Source organism: Setaria italica, chromosome VIII, assembly GCF_000263155.2.
Source record: "Setaria italica strain Yugu1 chromosome VIII, Setaria_italica_v2.0, whole genome shotgun sequence".
In the NCBI taxonomy this organism is placed as follows: Eukaryota; Viridiplantae; Streptophyta; class Magnoliopsida; order Poales; family Poaceae; genus Setaria; species Setaria italica.
In genome coordinates this window covers 15754966-15777571 of record NC_028457.1, presented here as the reverse complement: position 1 = coordinate 15777571, position 22606 = coordinate 15754966, and the positions used below count along the sequence as shown (strand labels likewise).

General features: G+C 44.3%; 1 protein-coding gene across 1 annotated transcript; it reads left to right on the top strand.

The window, feature by feature from the left end:
- Positions 1–20463: 20463 nt before the first annotated feature.
- On the top strand, positions 20464–22126 carry LOC101762663 (phospholipase A1 EG1, chloroplastic/mitochondrial). Its single transcript, XM_004979131.1, has one exon. It carries the CDS (start codon positions 20552–20554, stop codon positions 21941–21943), a length of 1392 nt encoding a protein of 463 aa, XP_004979188.1. The 5' UTR covers positions 20464–20551; the 3' UTR covers positions 21944–22126.
- Positions 22127–22606: the final 480 nt, after the last annotated feature.

Below are 22606 nucleotides of genomic sequence, written 5' to 3'. Positions count from 1 at the left end.
ATGAGGCTCAGATGAATTATGCAACTACAGAAAAAGAATTACTCATTGTAGTATTCGCTTTTGAAAAATTCAAATCATATATTGTGAACTCTAAAGTGATTGTGTACACCGACCATGCTGCAATTAAATATCTTCTATCCAAGAAAGATGCTAAACCACAACTGATTCGCTGCATATTGTTGTTACATGAGTTTGATGTGGAAATAAGGGATAAAAAAAGGATTAGAAAATGTGGTAGCTGACCACTTGTCAAGGATGTATCACTAGGATGATGGGAAAGAGCTTATTGAAGATCAAATGAGGGATGACCATCTATACAAAATACTTGAAAAAGATGACTGGATGAATGACATTATCAGGGCAATAAAAAGGGCTCCCTTGAATCACTTGGACAAGAAAGCAAAACGAAGAGTAATTGCCGAGAGCAGAAAGTACTACTGGTCTGCACCTTTCCTCTACCGATATGGACCAGATGGGGTACTAAGAAGTTGCATACCAAGGGAAGAAACATAGGATGCACTTAGAAAATGCCATTCATCAGAATATGGAGGATATTATGGACACTTTAGAACTCAAGGAAAAGTATGGGCAAGTAGATTTTATTGGATAGGGATGCATGAAGATTCAAAAAGGTTTGTCGCAACATGGCCAGAATGCTAAAGAACAGGGAATGTTTCATCCAGAAATTCCATGGTTTGAACTAGAATTTGCAAATAGATCTATTTGATGTTTGGGGTATAGATTTCATGGGGCCATACTTGAATTCACATGGATATGAACACATCTTGGTCATGATTGATTACGTGTCTAAATAGGTAGAAGCTATTCCATGCCGAAAAGCATCAATTGAAGAATCAATTCATATGAACAAGACAGTAATATTCCCTAGATATGGAGTGCCTAGAATTGTAATCAGCGTGGAGGATCGCACTTTATAGGAAAAGATTTTGGTAAGTGCTTATTGAAATTGGGGATTGAACATTGAGTGTCAACAGCTCATCATGCTCAAACGAATGGCCAAGCAAAAACTTCAAATAAGCAGGTCAAGGATATATTAAAGAAAACAGTGATCAAGGGAAGGATTAGTCAAAGAAACTAGACGGAGCACTATGGGCATATAGGATAGCACATAAAACACCTATTGGTATGACCCGTATCAATTTGTTTATGGGAAAACATGTCACCATCCTGTTGAGCTGGAACATAAATCTTGTTGGGCTATCAAAGAAATGAATCTTGATGTGGATGCTGCAAGAGTAAACATAAGGATTCAAATAAGTGAATTGGAAGAGACGAGGCTTAAAGCTTACCACAGTGCAAGCATATACAAGGAGAGAATGAAGAGATGGTATGATAAAAGTCTTTGCAAGAAGGAATTCAAAGGAGTAGACAAAGTGTTATTGTACAACTCAAGATTCAAGCTCTTTGGTAAAGAGAAGTTGATGAGCAAATGGGACGGACCATACGTGGTTCATTCTGTATTACCTACCGGAGCGGTGATGATCATGGACGTTAAGGGAGATCAATATGTTATCAATGAGCAGTGGCTAAAAGTATTCTTAGAACCTGATGTCATGCCTATCAATTATATTGACATCTACATCATGATGGAAGATCGAGTACGTCAAGCCTGACGACACTAAAATAGGTACCGTGTACATATATTATTTTGTTTTTATTATTTTCTTTGGAATCTTGTGCGGGACTCAATGAAATAGATGTATTTTTGAACTATGCGTTGCTGGTAAAAGATCGTAGTGAGGGGGGGGTGAAAACCCACTAGGCCGATCGGCCCAGTAGCCCCCTTCCTCATTTTTGGTATGAACGAAATATAAAAGTGATTTTTGCGGGAAAGGGTGAAGAATTTTTAGGAAATGTCTGGATTCTTGGCCAAGGTTTCAAGGGTATAAATAGAGGCCATTTGGAGACCAATTTTCGCATCAACAAAAACAATCCAGAACCACCAAACCCAGAAAAAAGTGCACTATCGATGCCTAAGACCTCGGGGAATGGGAGGGGAGCATTGGAGGCCAAGAGAGAGGCCAGGTTGATCGGCCTACACCCCTTTGTTTCCCACTACTAACCTCCTCCGACTGGAAGCCATGAGGTGCGAGATGAAGCCCGGTTCTTCAAGAGGACCTCTCGCAATGCTCGCATCAGCACTGGAGGTAAGGCACCATCTAGGAAGCTCATAAGTTGCTAGCGGATCTCCAACTCAATCAGTGACGAAGCACCCAAGAAGGCAAAGAAGGCCATCATCACTCCCACCAAGCGTTCAGCAAGGCTTTCTCAAGATCAATTGCAAGAACTACATGGAGAAGACCCCCGAGTACACGCCGGCTGACTATGAAGTGATAGCGATTGGGAGGACGATAGGAGCCCTGCATCATGGGGTGCTACAGGCCGTGGCAACAACGACGAGTACTATGTGAAAGCAATAGAGATTGCAAGGAATAATAGATTGATTAGGGTATACAACAAGTATAAATATATAGGTAGCCCTTTTAGAGGTTTATAGAATCACAACCAACCAAGGGATAAGACTGCCCATCCTAATCCATCTAGGGCAGCGCAGAGAGCCGGCCTGGGCCTAGCACACAGCCAGGGCTCATGTACACGCATAGCACATACATCACATACACATCTTCTAACACACCCCCGCAGTCTGATCGTCAGCACCTTGAACGTTTAGACTGAATCTGAACTCCGTGAACACTAAAGAAGGCTGGCCTTTGGTGAAAATATCAGCGTACTGAGAGCTCATCAAAACATGAAGAATGCGGACATCACCAGTAGCAACATGCTCATGAACAAAGTGGAGATCAATCTCCACGTGTTTTGTGCACTGATGCTGATCAGGGTTCGAAGACATGTAGACAATGCTGATTTTAATGCAATAAACCAAGATGGTGCGACGCAGAGGAAGAACGGCCGGAGCAGCAGGCTGCGCGGGGGAGAACCATGGGCACTCGCCCAACCTGTCGGAGTGCTCACTAATATGGTCGGATAGCTCCCCACTGCGGTTAGGGCGTTCGCCCGACCGAGCAGAGCGATCGCCTGTGCAGTCGGGGCACTCAGCCGACCGATCGGAGAGCTCACCGGTGCGGTTGGGACATTTGCCCGACTGATCAGAGCGTTCGCCGGTGCGGTCAGGCGGCTCGTCCGACTGATTAGAGAGGTCACTGATGTGGTCGGGGCGTTCGCCCGACCGATCGGAGCGCTCGTTGGTGTGGTCGGGGTCACACCCACGCGTGGTGCGGTCGCAGTCAGAGCAGTCGAGAGGGCTGTGGTCGTGGTCTGGGCCGCACCCATGAGTGGCGCGGTCGCGGTCGGAGCAGTCGGCGATGGCGTGGCCCCTGCAGGGTCCGGCGATGCGGCAGTCTGCTGCAACGGAGAAGCCGAAGGTACGCCGGGTGAAAGTCCTGCAGGCAACAGAGATGGTGCCGAACCAATAGGAGGCAACACCACATTAGAAGGCTCCAACAAAAAATCAAAGTCCTCGTTAGCTGGGGGCGATTGCTGCTGAGAAAAGGGAGAGGTAGTCTCGTCAAACACGACATGGCGAGAGATCATGACCCAGTTGGACGAGAGATCAAGGCAGCAGTATCCCTTGTGATGAGCAGAATAGCCAAGAAAAACGCATAGGGTGGAGCGAGGAGCGAGTTTGTGTGGCGCAGTAGCGGAAAGATTCAGATAGCAAGTGCAACCAAAAACCTAGAGATGGTCATAAGACGGTGAGACACAAAACAGACCCATGTGCGGCATGGAGAAGCTAAGGGTTTTTGTGGGTAGAATGTTCACTAAATGTGTGGCAGTGTGCAGAGACTGAACTCAATAGGAGGGAGGCATACTAGCCTGAAAGAGAAGGGAGCGGACAACATTGTTGATGCTCCGCATCATGCAATCGACCCGGCCATTCTGGGGTGATGTATAAGGGCAGGACATGCAAAGATGAACCCCGTGCGTGAGAAAGAAGGTGCGTGTGCTGGAGTTATCGAACTCGCGACTGTTGTCACACTGAACGGCCTTCATAGTGGCACCAAACTAAGTACGCCAAGAGGAGAAGAAGTTAGCTAGAGTCGCAAAAGTGTCAGATTTGAGACATAAAGGGAACATCCACAAATAATGAGAACAGACATCAAGAATGAGCAAATAGTATTTATAACTAGACACAGTGGGTATAGGAGACGTCCACAAATTGCAGTGAATAAGATCGAAATTACTAGACGCTCTAGAAGCAGATGACTGAAAATGGAGGCGAGTGTGCCGCCCTAACTGACACGCATGACAGATGATATGAATGTCCTTAGTACAAAAAGGAATGACTGAAGCGACTTTGGACAAAACTTCATGGTCAGGATGTCCAAGATGGTGATGCCACATAGAGGAGGTAAAGATGGCAGCAAGAGTGTGGGCAGCAGAAAACCGCAGGGGATAGAGTGGCCCAGAGCTATTGCACCTGACAATCAGCCTCCGAGACGCCAAATCCATCACAGAGCAGCTAGCAGGATCAAATTCAATAGAACAATTGTTATCAGAAGTAAACTGGCAAACATAAATAAGGTTCTTAATAAGTTTAAATGGAACTAGAACATTGTTAAGGGACAAGGATGTTCGGAGAAGAGATGAAAAATAAAAGAAAAGAAGAAAGAAGAAGAAAAGAAAGAGAAAAAGAAAACAAATAGAACAGAGAAAAAGCAAAAAATAAGAAATAATGAGAGGAGGAGTTTTTACTGTCATGAAGATAAAGAAGAGTGCAAAGAAGGATAATCTTGTTGTTCACGGAACGGATTTTCTTTCCAACCATGTGCAATCCAACCACGAGGACATCGTTTGTACCTCAAAGTTATTATTTTGTTTTCCTTTGCACATGTCCACCATTCTATATCTTCTCATCCTTGAACCCTCACATTATGTGCTTATTCTCATGATCATTGGCTTGGAAGGTAGGTAATCGTTAGAGAGTTTTCTTAATTCGATAATATAAGTGTTGATTCCTGCTAGCCTTGACCAAGGTCCACTTTATGATTGAGTCACCTTTAAGAGAAGAGAGCTTGCAAACTAATAGGATAGCCACCTTTTGATTGAGAGACATGCAAGTACCTGGAAGACAAATTTAGTTTTAATTTTTGTTGCAAGCAGATTGTTTGATGATGAAAAAAAAACCCTCCAAGGCGAGCCAAAAAGTAAGTGTGATTAATTCATGGAGCTACTTAGTTATAATAAAAGCTGTGGGGTAATCTTTGCTTAGATAATTCTTTGAACAATTGTACTTTGATTATCTTCATTACTCCTCTGATCTTTTGTTTGAAGGGTTAGGTGCTTGACTCGCTTGCTCAAGTTTGGTTCAAGGTCTTTGTTCAACCTCTTGGAAAGTTTGTAGTCGCCTAACTTGCTTGAGGACGAGCAAGAGCTAAGCTTGGGGGATTGTTGGCACTCATTATTGACACCTTTTCAGTGTCATTTAAGTGGTGTTTTCAGACTAATTCTTATACTAACCCACGACTTGGCACCTGAGATGACCCCATTATTGCAAATGTGTTGTATTTTGGAGCATATTGTGTTTTAACAGGAAATACGACATAATTAGAGGGTTTGTGTGCGAAGCTTAATGGATAATTGGATGTGGATTGTCAAGAGGAGCCTACACGTGAAACGGGAGGACCAGATGGGCCAGAAAGGGCCCAAGCAAATCGGCCTGGTACCCTATAGGAAGATCATCTTGGCCTGTTGTGAGGCCCGGTCGAGCTCCTGTTTCATCGGCGTGAAGTATACGATGCATCTAGGATTTTTCCATCGACCATTCATCTAGAGCCGCCTCCCACGAATGACTATAAATACCCCCTCAAAAGCAGAGAGAGCTAGAGGAGATAGGAAATACCATGCATACGCCATTTCACAGCCGCCACAAGGTTAGGAATAGAGAGAAGATTGGATCTACAGGTGGCCACCCGAGGCAGAGCTGAGGAGGAGAAAACACCCCAAGCCGATCGACCTGGAGGTGCTGAGGCCGATCAGCATGGGGCTTTGCTGCCCCCATTCATCATCCTCTTCGGTCTAGCTGATCTACAGGGCATCCTTTATCCCCCTTTTGCGTCATCATGTGTAAGATCATAGGGTAAAGTCTCTGTTTGTCCTCGGGGTTGTATGGAGATCTTGATTTGTAATCACCGAACCTATTGTTAAAGATTTGTTTGTTATTTATATATTGATGATGCTCTTTCATGTAATGGCTAGCCAGCGCTACTTTAGGTTGCTGCTTACCTAGAATAATCATCATGCCATGTTCTTATTGTCCAAAATTGATTATCCTTGCGTAGTGATAGTATGCAAGAGGGAAAGTCTTGGGCATGATTCACATTCACTCACGATAATACCTAGATCTCATTCATTCACTCTTGGCGATTGCATCTACAAATGATCCTCTGTCCCTAGGACAAGTGTTCCATCTACCTTGTTCACACCCTATACTCTCTATCTACTTTGATCTAGATTGTTTAGCTCTTTTGTTAGCTTAATCATATTGTGTACATAGAGCTTTTGGTTACATTAATTAATGCTTAGTTAATCGTACAAATCCTTATTCCGTGAATTTGATATACCTTGGGGATTACTCTAAAGGAAAAGCTACAACTGATCCGTGAGCCATGCGTTTGCGGTATATTCAGTGATATGAATTGGCACACTAATAGCCACCAAGAATACATGCGACCTTGGAAATTGATTGGGTTCACTGCATCTTGTAATTGGTCCTTTATGTGAACTTTTAGCCTTTTGAATTTTCTCATCAGTCAAAAAGGAGAAAGCCACTAAGAAAAGTTTCTTTTCTGCTACATGATATTGTAGTTCTCCACTGAACCTACCTGTTCTTTAATTTGGATGGGGAACATCTTGGTTTATTTAATTCTAAGAAGAGAAACACACATAAACAATTTCCTTGGAATACATATACTAACTCCAAAAGATAATATGGACATGTCATTTCCAAACACTAGTTTCTTTACTTGTATTCTTGTTTCAAAATACACAATAGTACAGCTGACAGTCTGAGGGGAATAACAAAATTGTATACTTCCTCTCTCCAATTTTATATGGAGTTCATATTTTTGAAAAATAATAATTTTTATGTATTTTGACCAGGATTTAAAAAATTTATAAGTGTGTTAGTGCATAGAAACTATATAGAGCGCTTTCAAACAATTTGGCAGATATAATAATATATATCGCATTAAAAGTTAAATTCTAATTTAAAAATCATTCCGCAAAACAATACCTCGTATAAAATTGGACGGAGAAAGTAATATTGCATACTCCACCCCAGCCATACCAGTCTGCTCTACATTTGCGGCCGGCCGTCGCCTCGACATGCCCTACTCCATGCTCGCCACCTCCACCGGACAACCCAGCGGCCGGCGGCCTTCCTTTGATCCCACAGAACTCCAGCGGGCCATCAACCCTCAATCTGAATATCTACCCTCGGACCCCTAATCTCTCTATTGAGTTTTTGCCAGGTGAGAGAAGAAACATGCTGGCACAAATTGAGTGCAGATGGGAGAGGAAACAGAAAACGAGTGCTGGGGAACCGCAAAACGCTAGTTTGAAAGATAGCTTTTTTTCCTTGTATATATAGGGGGTCTTTGGGAGGAGGGGGCTAAATTTTAGCCCCCGTCACATCGGAAGTTTGAACACTAATTAGGAGTATTAAACCTAGACTAATTATAAAACTAATTACACAATCCCTAGGCTAAATCGCGAGACGAATCTATTAAGCCTAATTAGTCCATGATTTGACAATGTGGTGCTACAGTAACCATTCACTAATGATGGATTAATTAGGCTTAATAGATTCGTCTCGCGATTTAGCCTCGGGGTTCTGCAATTAATTTTGTAATTAGCTTATGTTTAGTCCTCCTAATTAGTATCAGAACATCCGATATGACAATATGACAGGGTTAAAGTTTAGCCTCCTCCTCCCAAACACCCCCATAGATGTACATGCAGCCGGTGGCCCGTCTGCCCAGCACGGAACCCGATTTTTTAGCCCGGCCCGGCACAGAGAGCTTCGGTCCCAGGCTGGCCCAGCCCGGTAGTTCGTGCCGAGCGTGGGCCGCCAGCCCAGCACGACGGGCAGCCCGGCCCGACACGGTGTAAAGGAGCTGGGCCCGTTAAAGGCCCGTATAAATACCAGTGGGCCAACCCAGCAATCCTATCGCCTCCCAATTTCTTTCCCCAGCTCCCTATCGTGCTCCCCGACTCCCTATCGCCATCGCCCGCCGCCATCTCCCTATCGCATCCTCGGCTCCCCTCCGACCTCCCCTCCGCTTGCTGCCGGAGCCGTCTCCCTCCCTAGACCCTATCGCCATCTCCCGGCGCACAGCGGCGCGGCGCTCCCTCCCTCCCTCACAGCCTCCTGACTGGATGAGCGGAGAGCCATGGCGGCGGCGCGGGGAGCGGGAGCGGCGGTGTGGAGGTCCCGACGGCGCGAGTAGGCGGCTGCGGGGAGCGGAGACGATGGCGACGGCGAGGGGGCCAGCTGCGGCGCGGGGAGCAGCGGCGGGGAGGTCAGGCGGCAGCGCGGGGGCCGGTTGTGGGGAGCGGCGACGGCGGTGGCGAGGGGCCCGGCTGCGGCTTGCGGGCAGCGGCAGCAGCAATGTGGGGGCCCGCCATGCCTCGCTGGGCCCAAAGCTGACCGTGCTTTACAGGCTAGCCCAGCACGAAAAAGGCCTTGCGGGCCTGTGCTTGAGCCACCGGTGAGGCCTGTGGGTCGGCACGGCACGGCACGGCACGATGAATCCGTCGTGACGGGCTAGGCCTGGCACAAAAATTAATGGGCCTTGCCGAGCCTGTGCCGGACCGGGCCGGGTGGCCCGAATGTACATCTATACTTGTATATAAGGTATTTTAATATGTTTGATACAAATACCCCGGAGCGACGGACAGGGGGCTTAAAGGGGCCCTAGCTCCTCCGATGCTATGTGCACACCTTTAAAGCACCCATTTTTTTAAACGATGTAAATCTACGGAAAAATAAATTTAACCTGATAATGAGCTATTTTCCACACTTTAGCCGAGATATTTGTGGTAATTATACAAGAATATGCATTTGAGTAAATGTTCAGTACTGATCTCACCTTCAGGTTATAATGTCCCATTTTGACGGCTTGCAGCACACTGCACACACAACAATGAACAATCTGTGCACTGTACGCATCTTGGCCATACAAGTAGTCAATCATTGTACACTACTCAAGTAGGGCGTCTCACATCAGTACACATGTATGCACGCGCCTCGTGGGCTGGTTTCATCGTTCCCGCGTTGAACTTCACAGCTGTGCTCCCAACAGAGGAAGAAACCCAAAAATTGATTGATTAATCAGGTCGGAGTTGCGGCTCCTATTAATTAAATCCAACAAAGAGCTTGCAAGTCAACACGAAAGTGTGTACTAACATGGGGAGATCCCCTAAAACAGCTTGGACCATATTTTTCGGGCAAAATATTACTTTGACCGTACCACACTCGAGGCCGATGGTGACGTCTCGAGCCATGCCCGAGTGGCGTCACTTTTATTTGCTTCCGCCCAAGCTAGTGACGTAGCGGAGATTTTAGTATGCGAGTATGTCGGTAAGAGACAGTGACACTGAGTAAATTTAATCCATAGCTTTAGCTCTTGTCGTCACCTTTAATCACCTCTTAGTTACTGACACGCATAAAGCTAGCATTTTAGCTCCACATGTTGCACAACAGTAGTAGCTAGGCAGAACAATTAATACGGTTATTGTGGTGGGTTGGTTTACATTTTAGGTTAGATTAGTTACAAGGCTTTTGGGCTGATTGAATAATAGTTATGCCTAACCGAATCGTGTTTGCATTGGTTCGAATTGGGAAAATTGATTTTATACATACGGATGGCAGTGACATGTATGGCTAAGCGCTTGGTTGGCAGCGGTAGCGTTAAGCATCGATCACATCCACTTAAGCAGGGATCATTTGAGTTCGTATAATAATCTCTTATATTTCCTACTCTATCCGTTCCAAATTGTAAGTCGTTTTAGCTTTCCTAGATTCATAGATATTTGTACGCATCTAGACATACACTATATTTAAGTACATACAAATATTTATGAATCTAAAAAAGTCAAAACAACATACATTTTGAAACGGAGGGAGTAGGAAATAAAATGTGCATATACGATCACCACAGCTAGGCAACTGCTTGTGTTCAAATATTAATTTTGTGCGCGCATAGTTTTTTCAAGAGTGCGCGCATATTCTTGTGTTCATACAAAGTTTTGTCACTGGATAATTAAACCAGCTTAATTAACGCATGGAAACTTCAAATGTTACCGTTAGAGTGACATGGGTGACATGTAGAACCAAAGTTCTTGGTCTGTGCTCTCACTTTTTCCCATCTATATCTTGCGCTGAGATCACGAATAATGCATCCTCAAATCAGCAAATCCCTTCTCTCTCCTCTTTATAGGCCTCCGTTTTAGTTCCAAGTCGCCTCTTTTAAAAGGATTATTAGGGGGCCTGACACTTATGACCCTGCTGCGAGCTCGCATACACGATCAATTATCAAACGACTCGCAAGACCAATGAAATTGTATTCTGCCGAATGTCAGTTTTGCACTCAATAACCAATTGTTACACGAACCTAATTTTTATGGACCTTATATATACTATGTGCGACTACTGGAAAACTCAGCATTCGTCCTGAGACTTAGTACCGGCTGGTTTTTAACCCGATACTAATGTGAGCATTAGTACTGGGTTTAACAACTAGTTCCCAGAAGCTCCCCGTGACCCTCTTTAGTACCGGTTGAGGGCTCCAACTGGTACTAAAGGTCACCTCCACCCGGTACTAATGGGTACCTTTAGTAACAGTTGGAGTCCCAACCGGTACTAACTTCCCTTCTATCAACCAGGCGTCTTCTTCCTCCTACCTGAGCTATTTCCTCCAGCTCGGGCTTCATCCATTCATGACGAAATAGGGATGGTGATGCCGGATTTTTGACCATTTTGTGGGGATTTTACTCATTCAAGTGTTGTACAGGTTATAAACTTCATTCTCCCTTGATACATGGTTAGTATACTAAGTTTTATGCTTTAGAGCTAGTGTAATTTATGATTTTTAGAATAAGGTACAATGGAGAAATTTTTCGTTTATGTGCATGTGTTATTTAGAGCTCATATTTGTGATTTTTAGAATAAGCTACAATTTTTTGGATGCTAGTCAAAGAAATTGATACGAGGTTAGAGGAATAATTTCATAGTTTAGTCCTTTACAAATATGAGCTAAATGAATTATGGGAAAAATATAATTTGTTCATATTTTAGTCATTTGCAAATATGAGCGAGATAAATTGTGGTACATAAAGATAGGAAGATGAAATAGAGGTATGTAATTAGTTATTTTTAGAATAAGCTACAATGGAGAAATTTTTCATTTATATGTTATGTTTGAGCTAAATAAATTATGGGGAAAAATATAATTTGTTCATAGTTTAGTCATTTGCAAATATGAGCTAAATAAATTGTGGTACATAGAGATAGCTACTGCTGCTGGAGGTAGTGGCGATGGTGGGGATGATCGTCGTTCCTCTTGTCGGCCTTTAGTACCGGGTGTTGGCTTGCACCGGTACTGGCGGTATTTAGCCCCGTCGTCTTCCTACCCCATCATTTAGCGAAATTTTTTAGGATCCTCCACACCGTCGGCCCTCAAAGGATCCTCCGCAGCGCTGCCTCGACAGCCTTCCGCTCCTCCACGTCGTACGCCCTTATCATCGTGCGGCGCCACCTCCACGTGCCCCCATAGTCATGTCGTCCCTGACACCGGTGCCTCCTCCCGGCCAGCTACCTCGACACCAGCATCGCCCCCTAGCCCTCCCCGACACTGGCGCGGTGCCCCTCCCAGACACTGGCGCTGCCCCCGACCGCCACCAAGCGCCACTCCTCACCCCGACGCTGCTGGCGTCAGCGCCCCTACTCTCCCCGACAACACCGCCAGCCCTTCTCTCCCCGACTTACGTGCCGCCACCCCTCCTCTCCCCAACATACGTGCCACCGGCTGACGCGGCACTGACCAACCCTCTTCTCCCTGACGCGCCGCCGGCCTCCTCCTTGACAACGCCAACACCTCTACTCCGATGGCGTCCCTCCTCTCCCCAATGACACCGCCAGCCCTCATCTCCCCGACGCGCCACCAACATCCTCCATTATGCGCAGCCAGCCCTCCTGACCCCGACGCGCCATCGGCCGGCGCCTCCAGCCTCCACGCACGAAGAGCGCGTGGGGCTGGCCGCAGGCTCGATCGTCTTCTCTGCTGACGTAAGCCCGCGGCCGGGTGACATCACATTTCTTTCTATTTTTCTTTTTTCATTTCTACAGTATTTCAAATTAGCTAGAAATTTTATAAAAATTATTAGAAATTATAGAAATTAGCTATAAAATATAGAAAAATTCTTGAATTAGCTAGAATTTGTAGAAAATTTGTTGGAAAACCCTATTAATAGTAAATTGTACAACATTGATTATGGCATGTTAGAAAATCCTATTAATTGTTAGAAATTTCTAGAAATAAGTAAAAATTATTTTGATACTTCTAGTAATTTCCAAGAAATTTGATGATGGTGAACGACTACGTTTCATTATAAATATTTTTTTTGTCATTTATTGTTACAAAATTCAGCAAATGGTTCAATAAATTATAGAAATATGCATAAAATATTATAAATTTGATGATGCCTACTATTTTTTTAGTTATTTATTGTAACAAATTGTATAAGTGTTTCGTTCTTTTTTGTAGTTATTTATTGTTACAAAATGTATAACCATTAGTCATTCATTTTTGTAGTCATTTTTTATAATTATATGGATAAGTTATAGTCATTATTTTTATATTTTATAAGTTACAAGAAATTTTATGATATTTGTGAATGACGAGCAATTCACTGTAACAAATTGTACAAGTGTTTAATTCTTGTTTGTAGTCATTCTTTTTATTGTTGATGCCTACTATTTTTTAGAATAATTCTTTTTATATTATATTAGTTACAATGGCACGATCAGAGGACGAGCAGGCTCGATTGGACGAGAAATACCTAATGGACTTGATTGCTCAAAGTTGCATGAATGACCCGCCAAACGAAGAGGTCGATCACAGCCAGACTGATAGCTACCTCAACATGTCTGGTGATGGCAATGATAAGCAACCAATTGCTGAGGGAGGCAATGATGGGCAACAAAGTGAGGTATAGCAATTATTATACGTAAACATGATTTGAATTCTCTACTTATCAAAATTATTGGGAATTAATAGTTCTTTTGTTTTTCAGCCATCTAGATCGAGCAGCAGGTCTAAATGGAAACGAGGCAAGAAGAAGTAGTTAGAGGGCCATATCATCATCATGGAAATTGATGAAGATGGTGAACCAATTGCTCCACACAATGCTAAGACCAAATTGGTAAATCAAACTGGGTTTGTTATTAGAGATAACATCCCAATAAGCTTTCACAATTGGAAAAGTCCTGAAATCGATGAGAACGTCGCTTCCACAAGCACGGTTTCCATAAGCATGGTCCCTGAGCGAGAAAGAAAATGATATGGGAGCGGATAAAAGAAAGCTTCACGTTCGAAGGTATAGATGAAGCAAAAGTGAAAGATTGGAGCTTGAAACAAGAAGAACCTGAACAAAGACTACATAAAGAAGGGCCTTACCCCAGGTTTCACGAAGCACCAAAAGTTAAGAGATCATTGGGATTCGTTTGTGTAGTTCAAGCAGTCCCAAAAGCGCGCGAAGGCAACTAAAACCAACACTGACAATGCTTAGAAGAATAAATACTTTCATCACCTTGGGCCAAGAGGTTACAAGAAGGGGATCATGAAATAGTAGAGGATGGAAGATGACATAATTGCTAGGGGAATAGTACCGCAGACTCTCGAAATGGTCACAGCGAGCAAAGAATTGGTATTATGGTCATGACAGCACGCTCAATCCCGAAGATGGATCATTTGTGTTCGGCCAAGGATTAAGAGAAGTGGCTACAAGACTTGTTGAGTTAATAAAGGCTACGGACAAAGGATCTTTCATGCCTGATCGAGAGAAGGACGAGCTGACTATGGCACTAGGTAATCCAGAACACCCTGGACATTGCTGAGGCACATTGATTCCTACAGAAGTTGCCAAAGAAGTAAGGCCGAACATGCACGACAACTGCGAGAGTTACAGGAGCACGTAGCTTTGACAGAGGCAAGAATGGAGGAAACAATTGACCGGCGTGTGGCTCTAGCTCTTAGAAAATATGCTAGTGAACAAGCAGCTGCATCATCAGGGGCTAATATTGACGTAAGCCCCTCTCAGCGTCGAAAAAGCATCACTTCCATGGAAACCCCAGCTGGAGGATCTTCTGACATGGTTGAGGAAAACCAACAGCACCCCATGGATGACATCACTAGGAGAGCCCCTTGTGAGCTTGTTTATCCCATGAAAAACAAGCTCATCGTGGTGGCTTATGGTGTGGCTGAACAACTGACACAAGGCCAAACAATTCATGGCGTGGAGATTCCAGCTTGCGGTTACGCTAAAGTTGGGGTTGACCGGGTGGTTGACGGTTGGTTTGACCTCGAATTGGAGGTACTTGGAGGTGATGGGGAAAAGAATTTAGGACAAGCCATCTACGGTTGGATTCTATGGCCCAAGCACTACACAAGGATTCCATAATGAATTCCTCAACCTTGGGATCATCTCCTCAGGGCTCAAGCGTAAGATCACCTACGCCATCTGCCAGGGCACCCTCTTCACTATATGACAAGGATCCTAGCATGAGTCCACTAGATGACAGGGATCCTAGCATGGGTCCATGCTCTCCACCAGCTGTCAAGGATCCTAGCATGAGTCCACCTCTCCCTGTTATGAGCAAGGCTACAAAGAAGAAGCAGAAGAAGCCGAAGGAGAAGCAACCGGATCCCAAGAAACCTTATGATCTGACTGATGCTCAGGTTAAAGTTCACTTCGCACCAAAGCCTCCCGTGAAGAAAGATCCACCACTTGATAAGGTTAAATTTCAGACTTTCATTAGACACATGGAGTTAGTGAAAAAGAAAAAGTCAGAGAAACCACCGCTATCTGACTATGACCGCACTATAACAAAGGGTTTTCAGAAGAAGAAGAAAAGTGGGACAAGTATTCCACAACTCGGAACCCAATCCAACCAATCGATTGCCACGCTCTCGGTGCTTTCGGAGTTTGATAAGAACGTGCTTCTTTTCCCCAAAGATACAAATCTCACCCTAGCTCAACTTCGAGGGGAGGATCACATCCCAAAGCACCATAGGGCTGGTAAATGGAAATTGAGTTAGGGAAAGAGCTTCTGTGGTCGTAGTTGGTGGACCATCTTCCAATGAAGATGTACAAATTGCACCAGTGGTACATGGAGGCTTCAGCCACCAGTTTACTCATGCTAGAAGTTCGGATGGAGATCAGCATTATTTTCATGGTGATACCATTATAAATGTGCCGCTCGAGGAAATTTATTTCTTTTACAATCAAGATGCACTTGAGAAATCACTCATTAGTTCCTGATTTCTGTAAGTGTTTAATTTTCTCTAACTTTAAAATTCCCGCTCTAGTCATTGTGCGATGTCTTATCTTCTATTCTATTTTATATCATGCAGGATGGAGATTCAAGCTTGCCGGAGGATAGGATTGTATGACGCTGGCTTCATGGACCCGGATGTTATAAATGAGGCAAATGTAAGAGATAAATCAATATCGGACCTTGAAGAATATATATAATTTCTTGAACAAGCAACATTACAAGAAGTACATACTTCTGCCGTACAACTTCATGTGAGCGTGTTTCCCATTTCTTTTATTTTTCGAACTAGCAGTTAAAAATAAGACTAAATAGCTTTTCACTATGCATATATGTATAGCTTCCACTGGATACTCCTTATTATTGTGGTTGATCGAAGCATGGTTTATATCGTGGACTCTCTGAGGAGACCAAGAAATCAATACACCTACCTTATAGACATGCTTAGCAAAGCATGGGTTCGCTTCCATCAACATCACTCAGGTGAATTCAAGGAGCAACTTCAAGTCCACTCTGAATTCCTGGTATGTATTAAATTTGCGCATCTCGTGTCACTTCCTTGAGCATAACAAATACTTCATAACTTTTTTTGCCACATATATAGTGTTTGAGATAGAATCCGGGGAATAATTTATGCGGATACTACGTATGTGAGTTCATCCATGGCCTTGTATGTCCCAAGCGTATAACTGACCACGAATTCAGAGTACGTATAGAAGTTTCTTAATAATAAATTAGTTCTAATTGTGCAGATCCATTGATCTAATATAATAACCTTTGCTAATGACATAGATTATGCACATGAAGGATCCTCGAGACGGAAAAAATCTGGATAATTCAAGAATAACTCATTGGATTTCTTCTAGACGAGGTACTAAATCAAGCGGGAGAGTTCGATAATGATGGATCAAATCTGCATCACCGTCCAAACTCAGGTTGAGAATAGTCGATCCAAATTGAACTTGGAAAGTTGATCCAATGAAATATTATTCATATATATGTATACAAAATATGTCTAAGTATAATATTATCTCAAATGTAATATTATAAACCAAATACAACTTTTTATATATTAGCATATTAGAGCAGTATACGTAAAGGAAATAAATATGAAATACTAATATAGAATAAAGAAATAGAAAAGAAAATGAGAAAAGAAATAGAAACGAAAAAGAATTTAGCACCGGCTGGGGAGACCAACAGGTACTAAATTGGCCTCGACCACGAACAACATGGCAGCCAATTTAGTACCGGTTTGTCTCCCCAACCAGTACTAAAAGACTCCCTTGACTACCGGTTATTTGAACCAGTGCTAAAGAGATCCGTTAGTACCGACTTAGAAATACCGGTTGCAAACATAAATTTATACTTCTCCCGGTACTGCACAACCGGTACTAAAGGAGGGTTTTGACCCGTTTTTAAAGGCACTTTCCCCAGCAGTGTGCTGGTATTTATTTATACTTCTCCATCCACACGTAAGCATTTTTTTAAAAATAGTACAAATTAAGGAGAAAGGAAAATGACCAGCCACCAAGATTACAGAAATGCAATTACTATCTTCCTTTTCTGCTAACAAATCACTAAGATCACTATTTAGAAGACACTGTGTAGGTAGGCTTTGTTTATAGTTAAGTTTTATTTTCATCTCTACAGGTATAGACACGTTTTCATAAAATCGAGTTAGGAGCGTCTTTGCATGAACCATGCCAAAGTTTGTGGATAAATTAATGACAAGGGAGGGGTGGATTATGCAAGAAATGGTAACATCTGTGGATAAATTTTGAATGTTAGAAATACTTATATATGTAGACTGAAGTAGTAGATATTAGCTCCAACATGTAATAAATTTATTCCAAGTTTCAGTCCATGACTATAACATAGATGCCAAACACATAGCATATATTTCATAAATAAAATGGAAAGACATGCTAAGCACGAAGCCTTGTAAGCGAAAGTGTTGTGATGTCAAAAAATACTAAACATGTGCCCATTACTAAGTTCCTGTTTGTTTCTCATGCTATATTATATAATCTAGCTTATAATCGATAATAAGCTTGGAGAGGGTAGCTTATTGGATTACACTAGTAGAACTACGACATTCCATCCTCAACAAAAATATCGATTGTTTTTTACCTCGGACTAAAGAGGCTTTAACCCAGTTGGTTAAGGTGATCCTCAACAAAAAGGTCGTATGTGGCGACACCTTTAGTCTAAAGGTGATCCTTTAGTCCCGGTTGGTGTTACAAACCCGAACTAAAGCCTCCGATGGCTTTAGTCCCAGTTTTTAATACCAACGGGACTAAAGGAGTCCCGGTTGGTGTTACCAACTAGGACGAAAGGGTCCCCACGGGTTAATACAAAAGGATTGCAACCCCTACTGAATCAGATGTGTTGTGTAGGTGAGATGGTAAGGAAGTTACGCGCGAGGCTTGAGGTCATGGGTTCGAATCCCACCCACCGCGTATGCGCATATTTTACGTGAAAAATTGTGTGACATGTAACTTGCGACATTGTGCATGTGGGGGGCGTGGGGCTCTCGAGAATTTCTGATATTTACCAACCGGGATTAAAGGCCGAATGATTAGTCACAGTTGGAACTAATGCTCGTTTCTTACCAGTGTTACAATAATCTGATCCATATTTTTTATAATCTAATTGTAATTTGGGAAAGGGAATACCTAAAATAAAAATCCTCCTTTTTTACTTTTACGGCTACCTACTTCCAGAATAATACTTACTTTCCAAGTTTGAAAAAATATAGGCTGGATTATATAATACAGGAGTGGAAAATAAACCGGGCCTCACACTCTTTTTATAAAACTCCAGTATCTATTTTCATTCCCTAGATGCCAGTAAAATGAACTAAGGTAGTGTTTGGTTGGCTCAAATGTAATGTAATCTGATTACTGAAGGTAACGAATCCCATTACATATGTTTGGTTGCGGTGGTTTGCAATCAATTGACACTGTAATCGAATCCCTTACCTAAATAATATCTATACAAGCTTGTTACCCCTCCTCCCCCATCGTAATCAGATATAGCACCCACACAGTAATCTGATTACGTTACCAGAGTGCAACCAAACAAAGAGGGCAATCACCTATTCCACCTCTAAATACATTGTAATCTGATTCCCTTTGCGTTTATATTACCTTAGCACGAACCAAACACTATCTTAGATATATATGCTGACACAGAGCATAAGTTCCTTAAATGTGTGGCTTAATTTCTCATGTTCATCATGAGAAATCACCTTAACAATGTGTTTTGTGTGTCGGTTCAACTCAACCAAAGTATATGCCGTTCTTCTTTGCTCTTTCCAAAAGCAAAACCCCCCATCGATCTTACTGCATTAAATTCCTATATCCATAGTGATAAGCACACCTCCCAATCTCTCTCAGAACAGATACACTATCGATCGGCCAGCCGGTCAAACGCAATTCGTGACCATAGAAAGGCCAAGGAAGTGGGAAATAGGAACACTCCTGCGCCCTCGCTCAATTTCGGCGGTCGTACCCGTACGGGCAGCAGCAGCAAATGGGCTTCCGGCCTCCTCTCGCGTCGTCGTGCCGCGTCGCGAGTAGCAGCGGCGCGGCCTGCAGCACGAGCGGGGGTATAATTAAGGCTGCGGGGCCCATTTAACAAAAAAAAAAGGCTGCGGGGCCCAACTTTCCCGCCCGCCCGCGGGCCCACAAGGATCGCGCACGGCACGACCGCAACGTGGAGCCAGGAGAGGCCCCTACCGACCACTCGAGAATTTTCGCACATGGGTCCCTGACGTATGTGCAATTTATGTTTTTTCTCGTGACGGGAGGACAGCATCTTGTACGCTCTCACTTTGTCTCCGAGCTGGTGTGGTTGGAGACTGGTGAGGAGAACATTCTGAGCGCTCTTTTCTTTCCCTTTCGGAAAGGGTTTTCTGCGTAATGGATAGACGTTAGCTGTTGGGGCTAGCAAAGCATGGTCCTTAAGAAATACTATCGCTTACACGGTTTCATGTAGATTGGATAGAAGGCATTCGAAACCAACCAAAAGTAGTGATACAAGTATGACGTAGAACACTTCATTCTATAGGAATGATACATTGGACTGTGAGAGAGAGTAGATGATCTGGCTTCCACTTTATTCCTACACACTTATGTGTTAGAGATTCCTATTATCACTCACAAAAAAGCAAATATGAAACATGTATTATTTTTTCCATATTTGCAAGGTCTAGAATTTTAAACTTTACATTCAGACATAACATACAATTTTTGTTATTTACTTGCTTGCAGTTAAAATCCATTATCACTGACTGAGACGAGAAGGGAACATATATAGGATGTCCAAAAAGTCTTAAATAAAATGGGCATATTAGTTGTCAGTGATGAGAATTTGTCATCTAGGATAACATATAACGTGGGGATGACGAGAGGACACGGATGAAATGGGTCAGGTGCCATAGCACATCTTAAAAAGAAATAATACTTATTAGTATTTAGCAAACCAGGAAAAACCCTGTAAAATAAAAAATGTGCATTTAGTTTCTGGATTTTGTTCCTTTAAATAAATAGTAATGCTTAGCCATATTAATTGGTTGAAGAAAAAAATAAAGGTTGATTTTTTTAAATTGTCGGAGTTGATGGACCCAAGCGCAAAAGGCCAAGGAAAAGGGTGAGTGAAAAGGATAGGAGCCATCAGTTCCACGCTGCTCCCGCGCCAGTCAAATCCCCGCGCCCAACGTGCAATTTGTGCTCCGTTCTCTCGCTTTCCAACTAGCCAACACGTCTCGCGAGAAAACGGACACAGCCGCGTTGGTTTTCCCACATATATAAGCTCGAGAACCCCCGCCTAGGTCCCCTCCAAGTCCAACCGCCAAGCTCCGAGCTCGCTCTCCGTCTCTCCCCAACCTCCTCTCCGATCCTCTTCAGATAGCTCGATCACGACAAGCACCCGATCGATCGTCGACCAGCAATGGCGGTGCACCTCCCAATGCCTCAGCCTTCACCGGGGCTCTGCGCGAAGCCGCCGCACCAGCAGCGTGGCAGCGCGTCGACGACCGCTGCGGCCGTGGCGGCGGTGGCCGCGCCGCCCTCCACGTTCGCGCCGCAGACGACGCGCCTGTCGTCCGCTCCGTCCATCGCCGTGAACGTCAGGCACGCCGCGCCGGCGGCTCCGGTTGTCGTCTCGCCCGCCGAGAGAGCGGCGAAGAAGAAGGGCGGCGAGACCCTGGCGAGCATGTGGCGCGAGATCCAGGGCGGCGGCGACTGGGCCGGGCTCGTGGAGCCGCTGCACCCGCTCCTCCGCGCCGAGATCGTCCGGTACGGCGAGCTCGTGGCGTCGACGTACAAGGCGTTCGACCTCGACGCCGGCTCCAAACGCTACCTCAACTGCAAGTACGGCAAGACCCGGATGCTCGAGGCCGTCGGCATGGCCGGCGCCGGGTACGCCGTCACGCGGTACATATACGCGGCGCCGGACGTCGCGCTCCCCGGCGCTGCGGGTCGGCCATGCCCGAGCCGGTGGATCGGGTACGTCGCCGTCGCGTCCGACGAGACGGCGCGGCGGCTCGGCCGCCGCGACATCGCCGTGTCGTTCCGCGGCACGGTGACCGGCTCGGAATGGGTCGCTAACATGATGAGCTCCCTCGAGCCGGCGAGGTTCGACCCGGCGGACCCCCGCCCGGACGTCAAGGTCGAGTCGGGGTTCCTCTCCGTCTACACCTCCGACGACGCCACCTGCCGCTTCACCTGCGGCAGCTGCCGGAACCAGCTCCTCTCCGAGGTGACACGCCTCATCAACAAGTACAAGCACGAGGAGCTCAGCATCACCCTTGCTGGCCACAGCATGGGCAGCTCCCTCGCACTCCTCCTCGGCTACGATCTCGCCGAGCTCGGTCTCAACCGCGACGGCAGCGGCGCCACCGTGCCGATCACCGTCTACTCCTTCGCCGGCCCGAGGGTCGGCAACACGGGGTTCAAGAACCGGTGCGACGAGCTCGGGGTGAAGGTGCTGAGGGTGGTGAACGTCAATGACCCCATCACCAAGTTGCCCGGCATTTTCTTGAACGAGAACTCTAGGGTTTTGGGAGGGAGATTGGAGCTCCCATGGAGCTGCGCGTGTTACACGCATGTCGGCGTTGAGCTTGCCCTGGACTTCTTCAAAGCGAGAGATCCTGCTTGCGTGCATGACCTCGAGGCCTACTTAGGGTTGCTCAAGTGCCCTAAGATTGCAAAGGTGAAGAAGGATGGGGAGGATCTTGTAAGCAAGGCTAGGAAGTTTTTGCTTCAGCAAAATTTTGATACTTGGAGGTGGCAAATGGCTGCAATCCAAGTTGGTGAGTTGGTACAGGCCATGGGGATGTAGAATACTGATACAGGGTTCATTTTCATTCCCATGATTTTTGAGGGATATGAAACACAGATACCCTTGTAAATTCATTATATTCTTTTTGTTGAAAATGAGATAGGGAAGAGAGGAAAGCAGATAATAGACGGGATAATGTACATGAAAGGTAACGGACAATTCAAGAGATACTGATATTAGTTTATATATACACTTTGTCATCAATACTATTTTGTGAAGAAAAGAAGGGCTAATTTCTGTTTTGATGTCACACACTGTTAGCAAAAAATAATGCAAATGTATAATGTCATTTTAGGTTTCTGTAAACACAATAGTTCTGTTTCAAATATAAGGTTGATAACATCACGGATGAAATAGCTAGTAGGGCAAATCTAACTTACATAAAGTTAATTGGATTTCTTGCGTAGAGTTACCTTATGCGTAAAGTTAATTGGATTTTTCGTGTAGCGAGATTGGGAGGTAAGATAATCTTTTTTATGATATCCGTGCAATGTCAAATATTATTTCACTAACAAGTAAGCTTGTTTCTAGGGATTTCGTCTATGATAAATCTTACAAACGATTTTGTGAAGGAAGAACGCATGCTCCCACACTGTTTTAACAACTTTAGTCAGAGTTACTTGAAGTATTATATTTCAGTTGGTTACATCTTATTTTTAACAC

Excerpts from the sequence above, each read along its gene's own strand:
- LOC101762663 (XM_004979131.1), top strand. The coding sequence starts at position 20,552 with ATGGCGGTGCACCTCCCAATGCCTCAGCCTTCACCGGGGCTCTGCGCG.